The sequence below is a fragment of the Branchiostoma lanceolatum genome, chromosome 6, assembly GCF_035083965.1.
Source record: "Branchiostoma lanceolatum isolate klBraLanc5 chromosome 6, klBraLanc5.hap2, whole genome shotgun sequence".
NCBI lineage: Eukaryota > Metazoa > Chordata > Leptocardii > Amphioxiformes > Branchiostomatidae > Branchiostoma > Branchiostoma lanceolatum.
Genome location: NC_089727.1, coordinates 2,905,601 through 2,927,617, shown reverse-complemented (window position 1 = coordinate 2,927,617; position 22,017 = coordinate 2,905,601). Strand labels below are relative to the sequence as shown.

The window sequence follows — 22,017 nt, the reverse complement described above, 5'->3', positions numbered from 1 at the left end:
ATGCTAAGACTGGGCACCAATTGTGCAGACCTGACCAGTCTCTAGTCTAGTCTTTACCAGACGAACTACGCAGGCTATAGAGAGAATATTTGCCAGGGTTTTTTTTTGCAGGCTATGTTATGTAATCTTCACCTAGTGCCTAGTGGAGACTGAAGTTTCTGGAAAAGTAGAAATCGGCCAAATAGATTGAATAATAATTGTACCAGAGGCAATTGCAGCTGACCATAGAGGGTCTATGGCTGGCTATCTCCCGTAGCATATTATTTCATGAACATTTTTGATTTTTAAATGTCTAAGAATCATAGTCCCCAAAAGTAACAAAACTTTCATTGCGTGTAATTGGTGAATGTTTTGTCGAATGTATACTATTCATTTGTATAAGCCCTCTTCAACTGTATTTTGTAGGGTCTTCAATATATTTAGGCAGAGAAGTTGACTTGACTTGACTTTATTTGTATCCACAAGTTAGAGTGCAGGTTTGTGTAGACAACTACCAAGAATGCAGTTTACATTCTAAAGTAAACAAAACAGGCAAGTGTTTATCCGCGGTGTAGAAATAATTGTTTTAATCACTTCCTATTGTCTGTGCGGATTTTGAAGTGTGACATTTGAAGTCTGACCCCTTCAGCTGAAATATTTGTGTAGAAAATGAATGGCTTCTCCTTGAAGTGATGAAAGGGGCTGAGTTTCTGCTTACATTTAGTCAGCTGCTTGTGAAGTCGTTTTCTAGGAGATGCTTAGGACGCTGGACCAACATGGACTCTATAGGATTTAGGCCAGGCCAGTTTAGTTCCTCGATTCTCAGACATTTCGGAGTAAAATTTTATGAAAAGGTTTTAGCAGGACTGTCTCCAGGAGCCGTTCCTCCGTCCCTGGACAGAGATTTGCTTGTTGGAAAAAAAAAAATCACCCTTTTCGTCCCAAATTCTGAACTTTATGACTTGAAATTGATGAAAAGGTATCTTTGTAAGCTAGGGATGATAAATTTAACAACGAAAATTCAAAACATTGGCTCCCAAACAATGAGTGGGACGGAAAAAAATTCAAAGCTGGAGACTGAGCCCTGGGTTTTAGTCAGTAAAGTATCCAGTGTAGTGTCACAGGCACTGGAATAGGGTTACAGGGAAATTTAAATGGGAGATTTAAACATGGAGAAGTAAAAACATTTACTGTAGTTAGGTCTATAATTCATAGCCAAACATCGTTCCAGCACACAAAAATAATGATCTATAATTCATAGCTAAGCATTGCACAAAAAGAGTAAGCAAGTAAGCAATCTTCTACATGTATGCCAAAAATAGTTACTCAAGCAACTGGATAAAATTTTGAAACAGTCAGACGTTTCAGACAGCATCCGCTGTCTTTCGTCAGTGACTAATGATAAGGATTGGAAAACCAGTTTTATACCAAAACTCTGAATAGATATGTTAATGAGTTTAAGACAATCTAGGATGTATGTATGTATTGACTACCAACATGTAAACAGTAAAATGCTTTTGGATAATTTGTTACGGGTTTGCTTATTTTTGTTCTACTTCTCATTTTGCCCAAGATCCAAGCTGTACGCCAAAAATTGCCGTGGCCTGCTTTTTTTTTAATTCTAACATTGAGATGTTGCGGCTATTGTCAATTGTCAGGATACCTTTTGGAAAAGCAATTTTGACCATTGGATTGCAGTCCGGGATGATCTATTGTGTTATTGCTTTCCTATTCCAGTTGTATTTCTAAACCAATTCTCCGGTATTGCCCCTGCCTGTTAGCCAACTTTATTCAAGGCCAATGCGGGCATGACATTTAATTCGCATAGAGCGCGGGCAGCTGAACTTATTGTATTTCTGCGTAACCTATTTCTGCGTGAGGCTTTTGATTATTTGACTGGAGTCAGAATTCTAATTCGTCCTCCCTTGTATATCGGGATTATTGGAAACGTAATATCCCTTTCTTCGCTGCGCACGGCTTTGGGAAATCCCAGCTCGAAGGCAAAATTGGACAGATGCAGATCAAATAGAAAATTTTCACAGTCACGCAGTCTCCTAAAAGGCAATTTGGCCCATTGGATTCTGCCCGGAGTTGCAGTAATGGGCAGCACTCACACCTTATTTATTTCCTGCTAATCCCATTGTCGATAGCCGCCAAATGTCTGCCTGCCTGAAAAGAACTCAAAAATACGAAAGGAAGAATTGTCCAGCATTGTGGCCGCTTTTAGATGGTTCAGTTACAGGCCGGTGGGCTGCAGCCGTCTATGTTGTAAAGTACTTTCATACCGAAATACATGGTGGGCAAGCAGTCAGAGATTGAACCAGCAATTTTTGATTTTGTGATTTTGGGACATAACAGATCTAAATTGTACAAATGAATGTCCCCGTAGAGTGTTTCTTGAGATTCATACAATTGTAACATTTCCTTTGAAATGTTGTCATTGTTGCTATTTGATGTCAACAAGGGATTCAAAAGAATAAATTGCAACACTACTTTTTGCTTTTGTGCCGTCAATGTTGTTAAGTACCTTCATCTCGAAATACAAAAAAAGATGCCGATTTCTGATTTTGTGACATAAATTGTACAATTGAATGTCCAAGTTGAATGTTTCTGGAGGTTCATACAATTGTAACATTTCTTTTGAAATGTTGTCATTGTTGCTACCGGTATTCGATGTCAACAAGGGATTTAAGAAAATAAATTCTGCAGCACTACTTTTTGTTTTCGTGCCGTCATCTGCACATGTAAAGTACCTTCATCTCGAAATACATGGGGGACAGGCTACATCAGAGATTACGATCTCTGATTTTGTGACAAATATATAGTTTAATTGTACAAATGAATGTCCTGGTAGAATGTCTCTCATTAGACATTGGTACAATTTTAACATTTCCTTCGAAAAGTTGTCATTGTTGCCTTCCAAAAGCCTTGCAACAACCAGGGATTCAAAAGAATAAATGATTGTAACACTACCTTTTGTTTTTGCACCTCCTAGAGGGTGGAAGAAACTGTTAAATTTTCGAATGATTTTTGGAGATGTTCCAAGGCCAATAACGAAGATGGATACAACTAAAGTTCAGCTTTATTAGGGACCCCTAAATGCCCGTTCTAGTTCGGGGATATATCGACCAATTTCCACGTCTCTGAGGGCATTTCTGTGCCTGGCAAGTGGAGCAGGAAACAGTGCATAAATACGGTGACAAATTTCAATGGTGCATTACGGTTATTGGTCCTGGCATCCCGGATGTGTTATTGCCCCTTAACGTCTCACCTGTGAATCCAGAAAGCATCCGAAATTGCTTCTCTTTATGTTACTTGGATTTTCCATTAGTCCTGCGGTGTGCAGGTGGTGTGTATGGATCCGGCGATATTAAAACAGATATGAAAATGAAGGCAAGTGTTTCGCTCAGATGGGTTAAAAAGGCTGAGATAGCTCAGCTGCGGAACAATTCCGCCCGATAATGCGGTATTGAATTCGGAACGGTTGCTCGGCCCGATTTGATGAAACCTATTCAGATGTCTTTTCGCGGGGACGGAGAATTCATTTTCTGGTGTCGGCTCTCATTTGGGAGGGAAACTTTTGCCTTTCATGTTGGAAAATTGAGCCGGCGAGATAAAGTGGCGCCCATCGTTCTGCGGTGCCCCAAATTTGGGCAAATCACCCTCGCAACTGTGTGATCTTCTTCCTTATTAGGGGATCTGCTCGGGCTCATTTCCCCTCGATTATCACGGGACTACAGATGCCGTTTATCTCACAAACCAAGAAGAAACTAATTCCTAAAGCGAGTAATTCCATCTTATATTAGATGTTTTGTTGGCTGAGCGCACAGACATCGCGGAGCCTGGCATAATTCACCTTTTTTGTCAAGACGGTAATAATCTAATAATTTCAGTGATTTTATTGGTTATCTGCCTTTATGATCGAAGCAGCGCAATATCTGTAGGAAGCAGCCTGCTGGTTCTTGTTATGAATGTTGGATCCTCGTTTTCCTAGGAGTGCAATATGAATTAAGATCACTCCATGGCAATTACAACCTCGGCAATCTCCCTCGACTTGTTTTACTGTGATGATAATAAAGGGTCGACACCAGAGCCAAAGACGAATGAAAGGCAATGGGGGTGAAACAGTTGAAATTGAAAATTTTAATTCTGGTGTTATCGGAAGGGAAGGTGAGTGATGAGGCAGGCTTGGAGATGGAATAACAGACTTTAGTGGGGTGATAACGTTACATGTGTTTTATTTGGCTAGTTGGATTTGATGTCTCTCCGAATGTGATATTGTTACAATGTCATTTGCTTTTATCTTTACTACTAGATATATACCATTAGTAACTGGATATTTTTTTATAAAAGAGTTACAAAGTCAACTTGGTAAAGGGGCTTTACACAAAGCACACAATAAAGAATGTCATTCTAAAAACTTTTTCATTTTACGGAGTTACTTTTATCTCCCGAAAGACAAGTTTACTGCTTTATTTCTTACAAGTATTGCAACTTTTTACCATTCAAATATTGTAACTATTATACGATTGTAACTGTATTATACATAACGTTTTATCAATTGTCATAAGTCAAACCATCCTTGTTAAAATTTCATAAGAAATCGAACACCTACTAATCAATCATGACCAAGTCATAATGTGACATCTGACAGGAGAACTATGGGGGGGTCTGGAGAATATCAACACAGCTGGTTTAGCGGTCCATTATTTCATCATTTATTAATATACTCTTCGGTTAAGATGGTCTCAGCTTCCTGTATAGTTTGCAAAGCCTAATACGCGTGTAAAGCCTTCCTTCTTTATGATTGTATTGGAGGATTCTGTTTGTGGATTTGGAATTATTAACACCGGTCTCTTTAGATTTGGATACTCGCATTCCAGGCGTCAAACATGCTTTACTGGAAGGGCTACATTTTAATTTGTCGCTGAATGTGTACATTGAAATTTCAGATAGTAAAAATTTAGCAAGCAGTCCAGACGAAAACAGAAGGCCGGGAAGAACACTTGTATCTTGCTACATGAATATTGACTCACTGAAACTGTTTGTACCAAGGTACAGCCATCAGACTCTGTTTTCAAGTTGATATTTTGATTTATCATTATTTTGAAGAAATAAAATTGGCCATTGCACCCTGGCAAACCCTTACTCTTTGCGATTTTCATATTTTAGCAAATGCAGTCTGTGGAGACTTATTATAAAAGTTAGTAGATAGAGATTCAATATCTTTCCAAATGTATCTAGTGCTCTTTTTATTTTATTGCTTGGTGCCACATAGAGGCATTATTGGGAGCACATACGTTAGAGAACCAAGTTATACAGTAAAAGTAGCCCAAAGGAAACGAATACAGAGAAGTGTTTGCTTTGTTATGAAAAGATGAATTGTAATTGCTTTTAAATGTATCAGTACGGTAATGAAATCATTTAGACTATTATCCCCTCAGTGCATCTGAGGAAATAGCGTACTAAAAATGAAAATAAGCTTTATTAGCTTCTTTTCAACTTAAAGTTGGCTGCATTTTCTTTTTGAATGGGCTGTGATAGCTGTGATTGTACTGTAGTCAAATCATATCTCCAGTATGTGCCATAAATAGAAGTCATATTTTCTTTGATACAGTCTTGAAAGACTGTAATGGTTGCATATGAATAGATTTAATTTCAGATGCATGGGTAGACAGAGATTAGACTAGATATTCAGAATTCTTCAGTGCTTTTTCCCTTCAGAATCTTTAAATTACTTGCACTGTTGCAATTAAATAAAAAGGCTTTGCAAAAGAGGTACAGTATTTTACTTCTTTCAATGGATGTTTCAACCAAATAGTAGTCATGCCTATTGTATAGTATATCTACATTCAGAATTCTTCAATGCTTTTTCACTTCTCTACATTACTTGCACTGTTGCAGTTAAATGAAAAAAAGGCTTTGAAAAGTACTTATTTTACTTCTTTCAAAGAATGTTTCAGCCAAATAGTACAGTCGTGCCTATTGTATAGCATATCCGCTAGATCACATATTATCAAGTGGGTGGTCTGTTGGAAGAATGCCAGTTGCGTTTGCCCCTATGATGGTTACACTTGTGCATGTTTGAGGGGCCAGTGAAAAACAGGCCAGATGAAATAGTTACAAGAATGGAACTGAAGCAAAAGTATGGAAAGAAAAAGTCTCCACTCTTTTGGATGACCCTATGACAAGATCTGAAATACAGTTTGATTGTAATGGTTTATCTAGTTTCATTGAATTAGCTGACAAACAGCCAAGGCTGTATAATCTCACAAAAGGCTATTAAGGGATAACCTTTGAGTTTGAACATTGTTTACTGAGTCTTCCCTCTACTTGGTATTTAACTTGTGGTGCTCTTGTAACGCCAGAGATTGACAAGGCCTCCACCCTCTCCAGTGATGTGAAAATCATGATTTCAGTGGTATTCAAACCACCAACCGTGAAGTTCAGAAGTTATAGAGTTTGTACTGTATCTGCTTCCGTGGATCTGTAAGCTGGAGTTCTATCCTAGGGTTGGAAACCCAACTTGGACATGTTGGATGGTGACACAAGCTTAAGGCGGCCCTGTGTATGAGGGAGCTTCAGGTGTAAGCCTCAAGCATCAAACCTCTGCACGTAAAAGAACCCAACACACTATTCGTGAAGAGTAGAGGTGACCCGGTATGCTTTGCTAGCGAGCTGCAGCAAAGCTGCATTGTACTACTAAGTTAGCTAACAAAAAAGTGTCATGCTTCGTCCTCAATTTGAGGTTCTACCGCCTTACTTTTACCTTACGGTATATACTTATTAACAGTGAACTCATCTGCCATGTCTTTTTGTTTTCCCTCTGCAGTAGCCGCCCTGGCCGCCCTCCCAAGAGAGCTCACCCGTCCCTGATGCCCCCCCTCATCCACGACCACAAAAAGATGCACCTGGAAAATGGAGACTTCGACTTCACAGGACACACACCGATAGGTAAGCTGCTCACCTGGGCAACAGGTAGCATGATTGGTTACTAAGCTCTGAGTTTTCTTTATTTCTGTAATGGACTTCTCCATCTACAAAATGGAGAGGGAGAAAAAACAGGTGATTACTGACCTCTGTTAGTTGTCTCCCCCGCAACATATAAAATACCTAAGTAAGTAATAAGAAAAAAATTTACAGTTACTAACTGTTAAGATGCAGAAATATGCGATAGATATAACATACTTGGGTACAAAACAAGTTTTGCTGTTCGTTTTTATTTTACCTGTGACATAGGAAGGTTCAGGCAGATCATGAATGAACTAGAATTTATGAAGAAAAGTGAAAGCAGAACAGGTGCACTTCACCTGTGTCGGTTGTAATCATATACAGATGAAAGCAACATTGAGGCAAAGTGTAGGTGATGTAACGTTGGGTAACCTAAATTCGGGATTTTTCCGATAATGGTTGACTGAAATCAATCTAGCAGAACAATAAACCATCCTTTTTTTCTATTATTCTGTCAGTATCATGTACTATCTTTGCACTAATCATATATATGGTAGATTTTGTCTCTAGTCGTGCTGACACCATAATATTTCAACTTGAAACTACCGTGCGCCGCACGCACAATTGTGGTGCTGTCGGACAGGGGGGCACATTAATTCGGGAGAGAAGATTCGTCTTGAATATCTTACCGCTAATCACATTTTATACAGCAGCTATTCGTTCTATCCTTGGCTTGAGGAGAGTGCTATGGATATAGACGTGTCCAAGTAAAAAAAATACACGAAGAAACGGCCGTACCGCACACATCAGGCCAGTTCGGGAACAACCCGTGTGTTGAGTCGGTAGAACTTCACTCAAAGTCGGCCCATCGTCATCATCGGGCAACGTGTAACGTTACATTATTCATGGGAAGTTAGCTGGATGCCGTAGCAATGGTAATACTACTATGTCCATGTGTTCCTTGTTGTGTTAGGAGCAAACTTTGAGGAAAATATCTTCCTCAGTCCACTATCACACGCAGCATTTAGACAAAAAAGTGTTCCTCACAAACCTTTGTCGTCTGCTTGACAACAGGATTCTGGTTAACAATATGGCGGCGGGAAAATACACGTGCCGTAGGTTGTAGCAACAGAGAGGAGTTTTGATGATTGATCACACTTAGAATATAGTTGCAGGTTAGCAAAAGAGATTGTAATAAGTTGTCTTATAAATAATTGTGTTTAGCAGGCAGGAGATGTGACATTTGTCTTATAAACCAGCGAACAACCGTGCTGGGTGATTCTCCCACGAAGCCCCAGACTCTGTCAATAAGGGACGGAGAGTTTTTGGCGTCGCCAACTTCTAATGCATGGTTATCGAAGCTTTTCAGCCAGTGTTCTGAATACGTTAGTCTATCTGCTTTGCATTGCTGGCGTTATAACTGATTTTGCATGTAGCACATATCCCTAAATACCCCGTTTTCGAAAAATCCCGACTTTAAGTACCCCACGAATTTAGGTTACCCAACGTTACAGGAATAGTATTTATTTACCAAGCAGATACAGAAAGGAAAAACCGTAACATCTCTTAAACTTCCGGTACCCAGAGCACTGGGCCTTTCTATAAAGTATAAGCATAACGTTTCTCAATCTCTCAGTTCCTGTAGCACTGGACACTTCCTGTGGCCTATGGATACTCTCTTGGCCGACAATGATTTTGCTACCTTGAGAACTGCTTGAAAATTAGAAGAATCTTTTGTATCTTACTCTTAGTTAAATCAACCTTATGTCATGAAGCCATGCCTTTCCCCACCCTGACAGAAATAAAATTGCCTGCCAGATAGTCCACTGGAAGGTTTTAAACAACAGACTGAGTAACACTTTCCTGCGAAAGGTCATGTTCTAAAGCACCAGGGGATTACTGTAATTCAGAGGTGCAAGCTGTATTACATTCTTCAGCCCCCAACCTGTTGACAGACACAACGCCACACGCAGGTAACTCTGTATGATGTTGTGGGTGGTAGCTGTCAAAGAAAGGTCTGAACAATGTAATTATCCAGGCATTCCCCTTGAATTTATTCCATAACACTGATTAATCTCTTTGAAACATTCTAATACCTTCTTAAAACATTCTAAGACCTTCTGATCTGAAGAGAACTTGTTTTCTGACGAAATAGTTAAGAGACGTTGGGAAAACATGTACAGACGTTTTGACTTGTTAAGCATAGTTCAAGATTAAGTTGTTATTGTAAGATATAGTTAGAGTCTGTTGCCATGTAGAAGAGAGATAAGGTTTTCATTCATTTAAAGTTAAAGACAGAGGATCTTATTAAGATAGTCAAACTTGAAAAGTTTCTCTATTATCTTTCATACCTGCACTGCGTTATGATTACGAATTCAATCAGCGGAACCGAAAATGGAGACACCGCTAATTCTGTTATGAAGCGAAGATTATGTTGTTTTGGTCTCGATCATCAAAAGCGCTTCACGGGTTTGTAATTGCTTTGCCAGGGAGTCAGACATGATTAGTGAAGAAGCGTGAACAATCGTTGCATGATATGAAAGTGGAGTAGTTGTAGGATTATCATGTTTACTGCCATGGGGTTTTAAATAACTGAGTCTAGCGTGACTGTCTGTCTGACTGTCTATGAATCATTCTGATTCGCTTGTTGCTTTCGAAGTTTACCTGTCAGTTGTGTCAAGGGGAGAAAGGATGGCAGTTTGCCCTAAGATACCAATGATAATCAAGGCTTGATTATTAAGATAATTACAATTAGTCTAACGGATGTTTACAGCATAACAAGTGATGATACGGGTGGGAGGGGTGCAGTTTTGGTTATGTCTGAGCCGATGTAATATAATCAATGTGTAATGAGGGTCAACAATAGAAAGGATGGTAAATAACCTGATAGAATTTACCAATGACATTCAAAGGCTTAATTATCAAGATAATGAGGGTAATTTTGATGGATGTTAACATCGTGATAAGTTATGTTTCTGTGAAATACTGGTAGCATTACCTAGCTGAGTTCTGAGTTGCTCTAACGAATCTGTATGTAAGGAGAGTTGAGGAAATAAAGGATGGAGGAAACAAATCATAATCAAGATGTATTAATTATCAAAATTATTAGTGTTGTTTTAATGGATGTTTATATTATAACAAACAAACAAACAATGATATTTCTGTGAAATACAGGTATCAGTAGGTGAGTTCTGAGATGCTATAACTTATTATGGTGTAGGGAGAGTCAACAATTAAAAGGAATGGTACAGTAGCTAACGATACCAATGATAATCAAGACTTAATTATTAAGATAATTAGGGTTATTTTAATTGATGTTTATATTACAAGAAGTGATGATGTTTCTGTGAAATACAAGCAGAATTAGCTAAGTGAGTTCTGAGTATTGCTCTAAGTTCTAACTAATCATTTTTCCAGGAAAGGATGGTAGATTACCTAAAGATGTAATTAGTAATCAGTATTAATTAAGATAACAAATGTTGTTTCAATGGATGTTAACATTACAAGTAGAGATGATATTTCTGTGAAATAGGCAGCTAGCTAGCTGTTGGTGGGATCTGAGCTTCACCGACTAATGAGTCGTTTCATTGTGTAGCTTTAGAGTCAACATTGTCGTAAGGCTGGGAGAGTACAGACATGTGTCCATCAGTCCCGGGGTCAGAGCTGCATCTTTTATTTCAAGACCAGCACAAAAGGTTTATTTGGAAAGATTTGGCCTGGAATGTGTCATGCTTTTAGCCGGGTGTGGGTAACAGGCCGGGGGAAAATATGCCTTTGTTGTTGGTGACATTTGTTAGTATTTTAGTCCATGGGAGATGTCATTCTAAACCGGTGAGCTAATTCAGTCAAAATGCAACGTGGTTCCTCTCAATGTGATCGGCATACGTAATGGTTGCAGCGTGAGTGGCTTTGGGAAAAGTGCGTTGTTATCGCGCTGATCAAATTTACACTTCAGAAATCCCTGCCTCCTGTCCGCTGGAAAATAATCTGTCCTGCCAAACAAATGATATTTACATTCGTGATAAGACAGTTTAATCGGATTTGGGTCAGTGTATATAAGGAGCTGTGAGACTGATATTTTCTAGGGATTATGTTTTAAAAGTAAAAACTGTACCAACTTTTATCTCTGGGTCCCAATCCTATGAAATCTAGGCTTTTTTTCAACAAGATCTTTTGTCCCTTCAAATCGGAAAAACGATTGTGATTCAACCAAGTCTTACAGAAATTTATTCTCTAATAAATCATTTTAAGTTATGTTACTTACAATTCTAACACAGGGATTTTTGATATAATCAATAAGGAATTTGCAACATATTTCCTGAGTTCGGAAATTTAAGTCATCAATTATGTAGGTTAGTACATCTTGATCTGAAGGTCATTAAACATTGAATCTTACTCAAATATAAGTGATCATGGATTAGAACTTAAGTTGTTAGGATATTCCAGAAGTTGTAACAAAGTACATTTCTTTTTCAAGTGGGGAAGTAAAGGAAACTTCCATGTTGCTCCAAGTAACACAAGTGAAAGTGATGTTGACATCTGGAACAGACTTTCTTTTGAGGATCACCCAGAAGTTCTTTTATGTTTCTCCAGCCTTACTTCCAGGGAAGCAAAGAATTCCTTACAATGGAGATTCAGATGCAAGCGAAAGTAATGATTAGGTAGAGAAGATCACCCAGGGGTTCTTTTATGTTCTTCCGGTCTTACTTCCAGCTGACTTATAAGTAGGAAAGCAAAGAAAATCTCACAATGGATCTGGACTCTTGGAGCTCCAGACACAAGTGAAAGTGACTCTAACGTAGTATAAAAACAACAACAACAACAGTAGTTATTGTGAGGATCAGGCTAGTCTTGTAGATGTCCTTTCAGCTGACGTTAAATGTAGGGAGCTTCAGACGCAAATAAAAGTGATATCAACAGTATTTAGAAAAGAATGTATCGTCAGATCACTCAGAAGTTCTTTGTATTATTGTGGACATAATTGCAGCTGACTTATAAAGTAGGGAAAGTAGGGAGTAGAGAAAGTAGGGAAAGTAGGGAAAGTAGCTTCAGATGCAAATAAAAGTGATATCAACAATAACATGCGGAAAAGAATGAGTTGTCAGATCACCCTAGGCCTGGGGTTCTTTGTGTTGTGTAAACATTCTTCCATCTGATTTACAAAGGAGGGAGCTTCAGATGCAAATAAAAGTGATATCAACAATAATAATGAACTTTATATTAACAGTGATAAGGAAGACTTTTATTGCACAACAATTGTACACGGTACAATGTATGGCAACAACTATTAAACATAGTACAAAATACAGGTGTAGAATAAAACTGATAACATGTGGAAATGAATAAGTTGTCAGATCACCCAGAAGTTCTTTTGTTATTGCAGACATTCTTGCAGCTGACATGTGGGTGACATGGAGCAGGGTCTGCTCATCTTCTGGTCACCTAATCCCTCGCTTTTCCAACATGGCCTTATTTGGCAGGTTACTATGCTTCCTCACAGGTCAGACTATATTTCAGAGCTGTATAGCATGACCTCTGAGTTAATGCAAACATTCTGGAGGTCAGAGAGGTCGTGGTCACAACTAGAGGGGTGAGAAGGACTGAGAGGGATTCCATTTGTCGTCTGCTCGCCACTGGCCCAAACTGGGCAAAGATGCAAATGTAGGGAAAGAAAAGGAGGCTGAGTAAGCCTTATTTATGACACCTGCTTTGGAGCATTCCTCCTCAGTCAGTTTGTTGTTTTTATGTCCAGGTGGCTCCTGACAAATGTATGTTAGCTATTGCACTGGATAAAGTATCAAAAGTACCCAAACCAAAATTATTCAGTAGTTGGTTAACTGATGATACAATTTGCAACATATGGTCATTTTGAATATGAGGAATCCGTGGAAAAAAAGTAGCTATTTGATGAAATTTTATTATAGCTAATGAAAGAGATCGTGGTCACAACTGGAGGGGTTAGAAGAACTAAGGCGCACTTTAGACCTACAATGTTATAAGGTCGTACGATCATCGTCGTAGGCGACGGTTTTCTTTAGACACACGGTCAGGAAATATCATGGGACTCCCGCGGCGCAGAATTCCATTGATGTGCGCGTGTGACTCAAAGTGAACTCTTGCGCTCAAATTCAAAATGGCGGGGGAACCGCTTGTTTCCGTCAAAAGATGAAGCTTTTACTGACTTTGCAACAACTGTTGCCCTGCAGATGAGACGTTGAGAACGGTGCTCAACAAAGAAAGAGATTGAGGCTGGTACAGAGACGGACGGGATCTAACCCGAGTTCCTGGCCGCCGCCGGGGATGTCCCGGGGATCGAGGAATAGGGGCATACTAGAGAAGTAGCCACTGGTAGCAGGGCGTCGCGCCGGAATAACTGGTTTCGGATGAGAAAAATATGTTTCCATTGCTAACTGCATGCATATTTACAAAGAAAACAATAGAAACTTTCCTTCCCGGACAGGAAACAGCACGCTGTAGGCTTATTAGCATATCACCCACTTCCGTCGCCGGCGACGATTCTTCTTTAGACGAGAAAAAACAGCCACAGGCCCCTCCGCTGAACGTCGTGCGACTGGGTCCGAGGTGGTCGCACGACAATTCGAGGATTTCCCGTTTATTGCCATCGCACGATTGTTTTGATCGTCTTTAGACGGCCAAAAAATACCGTCGCCGGCGACGTCGCCCACGACGATGATCGCACGACTCTAAAATGTCGTAGGTGTAAAGAGGCCCTAAGAGGGGTTCCATTTGTTGCCTGGTTGCCACTGGCCCCAAACTGGGCAAAGATGCAAATGGAGGGAAAGAAAAGGAGGCTGAGTAAACCTTATTTATGACACCTGAGAGAGCTGTCTCTTTGGACCTTTCCTCACCAGTCAAGTTTGTTGTTTTTATGTCCAGGTAGACTTTTAAGCTACTTACAAATGTATGTTACCCAATGGAATTAATAGAGTATTCAAACTTTCAAGTAATCAAAGTCAGTAACTGATAATGGCATTCCTAACAGTGTTAATATGAGGAATCCTAGCCTTGGAAAAAAGTAGCTATTTGATGAAATTTATTATAGCAAATGAAAGATTGTGGTCACAACTGGAGGGATGAGAAGGACTGAGAGGGGTTCCATTTGTTGTCTGGTTGCCACTGGCCCAAACTGGGCAAAGATGCAAATATAGGCTAAGAAGAGGAGGCTCAGAGAACCTTATTTATGACACCTGAGAGCTGCCTCTTAATTTGCTTTGCAGCATCCGGCCTTCTCAGTCAGTTCGTTGTTTTTATCTCCAGGAAGACTAAGCTCCTGACAAATGTGTGTTAGCTATAAAAAAGGACTGAATAAAGTATCATAAGTACCAAATCAAAATTATTCAGTGGTTGGTTAACTGATGATACAATTTGCAACATATGGTCATTTTGAATATGAGGAATCCGTGGACAGAAAGGAGCTATTTGATGAAATTTTATTATAGCTAATGAAAGAGATTGTGGTCACAACTGGAGGGATGAGAAGAACTAAGAGGGGTTCCATTTGTTGTCTGGTTGCCACTGCCCCCAAACTGGGCAAAGATGCTAAAGGAGAGAAAGAAAAGGAGGCTAAACCTACTTATTTATGACACCTGAGAGCTGCTGTCTCTTAATTTGCTTTTGAGCATTCCTCCCCAGTCAGTTTGTTGTATTTGTATGTGAGGCAGACTAGCTACATACAAATGTATGTTAGCTATTGCACTGAATAAAGTTTCCAAAGTACCCAAATCAAAATCAGTCAGTGGTTGGTTAACTGATGATGCAAGTTTCAACATATAGTCCCTTTTAATATGACGAAAATGATCTATTTGATGAAATTTTATTATAGCTAATCCTGTTTTACATTATCTTAGTAGCAATTTTATATGCCACCATTGCTGATGACTGGAAGTGAAGAAATTACGGTGAAGATCAGCTTAATTGAAAAATGCAACATCATAATTGTCCCAGATCTTCACACCTGAAGTGTCAACACGAAAGGTGATACAGGGCTTAATCTTAATTCTTATTCCAAGGTATTTGCCTAGTCCTTTGTTCTCAGACACCCTTTTAATGTAGGGTGGAGTAGCTTTAATTTTTTGGCCTGGGGTCAAAACCCGATGCCAACTGGTCTTGGCAAGTGAACAAAGTATGTCGCCAACCACTCAGGACCTGTTAGCTACCCTTATGGCTGCTGATACTAAATCATATACTAAATCATAACGGCATTTGCAAGTAGAAGTTGACATTCCTGTCTCAGTAAATTTTAAAAGTCAAGTCCATTTGTAGCCTGGATGCCAGACTGTTTTCAGGCCCTACACAGGCTAGCTCCTCAGCACTAGAGCCAACATGCCCCCAAGGAAAGTTTACCACAGGCTCCCATGAGATATCAGAAATCAGATGCCAACTTTATTTACACCTGTTTGTTTCCAACTTTGGTAGTCGGGCATGATGTGGCTTCCTCTAGCCCAGTGAGGGCAGCATGCTCTTTTCCGTAAGGCGTAGGCAGCTTATTTCGTAGTGAGGCGTCCAAATTTTCGGAAATGGTCTACCTTAATTAATTTTAGCGTAATACGTTTGGGGTTATTCTGAATTCAGCCTAAAGCATTGTCTGGACCCCTCATGCATCCTTCGCCCAGTGGTTTGACATCCAGGCTAGTCCATTTGTAGGTTTGCAGTTTTACTCTGGTAGAGCTGACTTCTCAATAAATAGATTGATATCCCCCCAGGGCTGCGTTGACCCAGTACTGTCAGGCCCTGACAAGTGTCATGAGTCATTATGCACTCCTGATCCCATGTACTGTACAAGGCTGGGGGAGAAAAAGTGCAAAGCTTAGCTGGAAAGTTCTGACTTGGTATCCAACCCATTCTAACTCAAGTTTGCCTCTCCTAGTCATATTGCTTCCCTTGCTAAATCATGGCCACTAATTTTTGACATACGGTACATGAACAAAATATAGAAGACAATATAAGTTGTAACCAAACACGGAGAGAGACAGACAGACAGACAGAATGACAGACAGACACACGCATGCATGCACAAACGAACACACACACACACACACACACACAAACACAAACACAAACACACAGAGAGAAAAAGATAGAGAGAGAGTACATGTCTCAACTGTAATGTGGCAGAAAGGTCTATACCACCCCAGGCTGTAGTTAGATGTTGTTTAAACCTTTGTCTTGTTACGTACTTAGGTGGCCTTCCCTAAGCTCCTTTGATACCTTTCATTGAATACCTCATGTTAATGAAGGTCACAGCTTCACAATGTCTAAAGCACTTAGTAACAGTCCCTAAGTTGTATCCGTCAGACTTATTTATACCTTATGTACGACATAAGTCCTGCCTGGCATATGCTGACTTCAGTTCAGACGTGCCGGAATGTTGAAATGCTGTAATTTTACGACCTGCTGCACATTGATATTGACTTGGTGTTTCAGTTGCTAACATGTGATGTAACTTCAAAGGTGATGATAGCTTGTACAGTGAAATTGATTTTGATAGTCTTTTACTGTGATGTTTCTCGTGCTAAATGGAGACAATTTGCAAAGTATCCTAATCCTGACCTTGAAATGAGCTATAGTATTGATATATGCACTTTGATAAGAAATATCGTACAGTAAACTTACAAATATACATAAAGCAGAAATGTATAAATTGTAAAATCTTACTAGCATAGTAGAATACAGAATTAATGTAATAGAATATCTTGATATTAAAATAGAAGGTGAAAAACATGCTGTTTTATTCAAGCAAGAAATGTCAGAATAGTGATGCTGTCTGAAACATCTGACTGTTGCAAAGTTTTATTCAGTTGCTTGAGTAACTATTTTTGGTGCAAAACAGCCAACTGATTATGTTTTGCCTAATGGGCCTTACTGATGCAGGATCATGTAATGTAGAAAGTCCATTAAGAAACTAAAGGGTTGCCAATATCCTTGGCTGTCATTATCCTTGCAACGGCCGGGCTGTTTGTTTTTAATTTTCGGGCGAGGGTTATTGCCGGTTTGATCTCGTCTCTATTGCTAGTTATCTGCAGTTGCAGGCAGTTATGAGTACTTTTGGTTCCAGAGAAGTTCTATCATCCAGCGGTGAAATGGGTGTTTTTATATGGAGGGTGGTGCTTTTCGCGGAAAATTGCCATACGGGTGCGCTCTGTGATTGTATATATAAAAGCTATTTATACAATACTGAAATACTGAACAGTTATTAAGTGAAAGGTGGAATATTGATGTAGATGATCCCTATTTATTTTCACAGAGGGAGCTTTTTGTTTTATTGGACTTATGAATACTAGTATGAACGATGAGTGACTGTAAATGAAATGTTAAATTGATGAATACTATTGTAGTTTGTATTACAGTGTTACTGATTTAGACAGATCTTCAGGTAATAGACTGATTTTGATGCATGATTTTTGACATTTTGGACTAGTTTTTACGACAACCACAAATGTTTTTATTCCTTTGTGTGATGCAATACAACTTGGAGTCCTTAAGTCTACTTGAATAAATGTTTATAGGGCTCATCATTTTTCAACTTTGGTTCTCGATATTAAAAAAAATTGCTTAAGTTGCAGTAATTTTGTAGACTTGCACGTCCACATTAATTTTGTTGGTACATAATTTCTACCATTGCTTTCTAGTTTTTATTACGGCCACAAATGTTTTTATTCCTTTGTGTCACGCAGTATAAGTTGCAGTCATTTTGTCTACATGCATGCTGTATGTAGGTTTATAGGGCGACATCATTTTTAACTTTGGTTTCTAGTCTTTACGACACCCACAAATGTAGTTTTTATTCCTCAGTGCGACGTGCTGCCCCCTTATTTTACTGTACTCCGCAGAGTAGTGAATGCTCTTTGTCCCAAGTAAAAGCAGATTTGACCGAATTTAGTTAATTTCCCCGTCTACATCATTTTTCACGGCGCCTAGAGGGGCCTTTGTGGCGCCCCTGAGACGCATTCGCCCCTTTCCATCTGGTCCTGCTGCCCAGCAAAGCTGATTCCTGACCCCCAAATTATTTCCTGGCCAGTGGAGTGTCAGGGGTTAAAAACCCATCATGAGCGGGCCTTTATGTAGGATGATAGGCCGTTCGCCCATCCCTCCCTTCACCAGATATCCCAAAGTCATTACCCAGCCATCAAAAATCAGATGGCACTTCCTCCATCCAGTCGGATTTCATTACAGATTGGGGAGATATGGGATGAAAAGGGGTCAGTTTGCCTATTAATTAGACATTAGGGAGGGAGTAGGCATGGCTCTAGCCATGGAATCATCTCCTCCTGTTCCAATCTGGGATTGGCGGAGCCTAGTGGTAAAAAGAAAGTGATGGCGCCTTGTGAAAAATTGATGTCTCTTTTGTGGCTGTGACCAAATGATTTTCGCGGGGAGCTCCTTCAACGCTCAATCATTGATGCAGCTTAAAAGCAGGCTTCAATTAGAGCAGGGGGAAACGTATTTGTCTTTGAAGTCGAGAACATCTATCACGAATATGATGAGAGTCTTAGGACCCTTGCAACTCCCCGTTTCAAACAACCTGTGTTATTAGTGTTCCCGGTGAGACCTGCCCTCATTACTATTGTGATAACACCACCTTTATCACCTGCCAATCCGCAGCAGAAGTTTTTTATTGGGAGAAGAAAAAAGAATTGCTCCCGGTCTTTCTCGGTTATTGGGCGGTAATAGATCGGCGCGGCGTGCGAGTAGGTTTGGGCAATTATTCCAAAAGGCAATCAGAAGTAATAATTAAAGTGGGCGAGCCCAACGAGTGTTTTGCTGACAAGCTTTGCGCTGACCCGCTGGGACGAGAGATAATTACAAACTTTACATGTAAATTGTGAGCAGTATCATTATCTGTGGGTATGTTTATTACATTTTTTGTTGGGAAATGAGGAGGGGGCACGCGCTCTGTCCCAGATGCAATACTCCGCACCCCGAGAAACCCCGATAAATGAGGATATTCCAGGCCTTCGGGTGATTAACTTCCCACATATTTCATCTTGTAATGGGTTTGTTATTGAAAATGAGACGGGGATAAAGTGGAGGTGATGTCAGCCAACGATACAATAACGGCAGCCGACTCGTTTTATGCCCTTCAAAGTTTCATGTTACAGGCCCTGTAAAGCGAAAACTTTATTGTAAAGGTAACTGATCTGCCGTAACAGTGCTTGAAGTTGCAGGAGTTGCTGCTTTGAACTGGTTTTATGAAAGCATGTTACGTTCTCGTGAAATGATGGAATAAGTCATAAATGAATTTTCCAACATGAAAAAGGCCTGTAGGGTGGACCAAGTGGACGAGGATAAAAGCAACTGAAAGATATTGCGTCTGAAATGTCTTTTTACATGCGTGGCCCTGAAATTTGCAACAAAACTAGAAACACCACTTTAAATGTATTATCATGTAATGGGAAATGAGTGGATAAAAAGTGACTTGAATGGTATAGCGATATTGTAAGTTTGATCTGGCAGATAAAACCTTGTGTAAAGCAACCTAGATAAAGATATAAAGCTTACAACAAAACTAGAAACACCGTCTAAAATGTATTATTCCAATTTATTGTGAATGAGAAATGAGTAGATAACAAGCTGGATGGGACTAGGGAAAGGAAAGCAGCTTAACTGGGTATAGTGATACGTATTGTAAGAGTGCCTAGCCCCATTAAACCTACGTAAAGCGACTTAGATGAAGATGTGATAGGAGAGATGTAATGTATGTAATGTACAAGTATCAAAGTCACCACTTAAATCATAGAGCACAGTTATGAGTCAGAAAATATGGAGGTAGACTATGCACTAAAATGTACACTAAAAGAAAAATACATGATGAAACTTCTAAAAGCATTATTACACGCAGAAGGTTCAGGTGGTGCTTTTTAGGGATGTAGATATGAAATATCAGTTCAAGTCAAGTCAAAGCCTTTATTTGTTATCAGTTCTTTTGTAGTAGTTTTAAGGTTCAGGGCATTGAAGACAGTCTGTACCTTTTAAGTTCTACTGAATAACATCATGGCTTATCTTTGGAGGTGTCCTGACTTTGTTGTGGGGTAAACACTGATTCCGTGATAGGAAAATGAAGGAATTACAATTCCAGGTGGTGTGTGAGTTGTTGTATCTGGTTATGCAAAAAAAAAAAGAAGAAGAAAAAGAACTTTATTGCGCGACTATTGTAGCAGGTACAAAGTATGGCAACAACAGTAAACATAGAACAAGACATAAGTATGGAATAAAACTATTGACTACAACAAAATAAGTATCTTATGTTTTACATTATTAAAGTTGGGCTAATTTTGAGTACCACTATTTTTTCTAATAACAAAACAATCTTTTACATATTTGCCTATTTTAACATTGTATGGGCTGTTGCATTTAAATACATAGTCAAATCTATCTGTGGCATTGAGCGTCTTAAAATCTGAAGTACTTGAATTGAGAGAGGTGAATAACTCATCACATAGAGCATCATATTTAGTGCATTCCATAATAAAGTGAAACTCATCCTCTATTCGATTTGGACAGACATGTGCTGTAGGATAAGATGGATGATGGCACACATGAGTATACTGGCTCCTGGTTGTCTAATTACTGACCATGTATATATGTACGACGTATGTACATGTACATGTGTACACTTGTGCCTAGTATAATGTTAAAGGCATATTGACCCTGTGCCAGGGCCAATTAGATTGTTTTGAGGCTCTCTGACACTATTGGGGTGATATCTTTTATTCCGTTTTATCACGAGGGAAATTGTAGTAACAGAGAAGTGAGCAGAAAATTGTACAGTTGCAAAGACAAAAAAAATCGTATCAAGGTGAAACAACTGAAAAAAGGAGATTTGGATCTAGCTTTCCGACGTATTGCTAAGTATTGTTAAATCTTGGTCTTCATTCTTTCCTGGTATCAATATTATTAATAACGACTTTGGACTGAGGTCACAATTGTTGCTGTAGCTAGATGAAAAATCAAATATCTAATCTTTTCTTCACGACTGGAAAAAGATGATTTGGTCCTAGCTTTCCAAACAACGTAGTAATTGTTAGATCTCACTGTTCATTCTCTCCTTAAGGTATTAAGGAATGAAGCAACATTGGACTGAGATAACCATGTCAGTTGTAGCTAGAAGATTAGAAGAAGAAAAAATTCAAAATCTAATCTTTTCTTTACGACCAACGAAAGGACACTCGGCAACAGCCGAAGGTTCTTACACTAATTCTAGCTTTCCAACGTTTTTTTTTCCAATGGCCAAGTAATTATAAGATCTTGCTTTTCATTCTCTGCTAGCATGTAGGAATGGAGCAACTTTGGACTGAGATCATGACATAAGCTGTAGCTAGAAAGAAAAAGAATCTAATTTTCTTTTCACGACCGAAGAAAGGACACTCGGCAACAGCCGAGGGTTCTTACACTAATCGTAGCTTTCCAACGTTTCTCCCCGTTAGGGAGCAAATCGTCGGATTTGAAAGCCGTGTCTGGGGACAAGACATCCTCTTTAGTTTCGTCCAGTGGACTCCTTGCCATTCCTCGCACCATACCTACCTCAGGAGACAAAAACCACTTCCTCCCCAACGGACTCGACCACCCAGTTTCCACAACGATGGCCGGATTTCCCCTCATGTTGCACGCAGCGGGAGCGATCCCACATTCCACCGCGTTTCTTAACGTACCTCACTCCCTTGCGGCGGTCTACACGCAGTCCAGACTGCCAGAGGCGTCGCCCTCCGTCATAAAATTCGACAGAAATGCTGCAGAAAGCGAGCAACTCTCCCCCAATAGTACAACGGCGAACGGTGCGTTGACCAAAGACAAATTGTCCCCGTCAAGAGAGAAGACTAGTGCTACCTCTCAGGACGAAGGGTCGAAGGTCAAGGAAGAGGGAACTGTGGGTGAGTAAAAGATGTGGAGAAAAAATGCTGTCGTGTTCAGTAGAGTGTCCTGTGGCATGGTTGTTGTTGTTTTCGTTGCTGCTTCGGCTTGTTGTTGTTTGCATGATTTACAAAGCTTACACTTAGAAACGCTTCACCCTTTACTTCTGCTTGCTTATAGTGCTTGTTTGTCTGCTTAATACTAGACAACGTCCCTTTT

General features: G+C 39.6%; 1 protein-coding gene across 7 annotated transcripts in view; it reads left to right on the top strand.

Moving 5' to 3' along the window:
- Positions 1-22,017, top strand: part of LOC136436136 (dachshund homolog 1-like) — a 64,619-nt gene that overhangs the window by 12,794 nt on the left and 29,808 nt on the right. For 3 of the 7 annotated variants that reach the window (XM_066429892.1, XM_066429893.1, XM_066429895.1), the window contains exons 3-4: positions 6,812-6,933; positions 21,351-21,818. In XM_066429892.1, coding sequence (XP_066285989.1) covers positions 6,812-6,933; positions 21,351-21,818 — 590 coding nt within the window. The remainder of the gene's footprint in view (positions 1-6,811; positions 6,934-21,350; positions 21,819-22,017) is intronic. The other 4 variants (XM_066429896.1, XM_066429897.1, XM_066429898.1 and 1 more) reach the window with 2 other exon arrangements.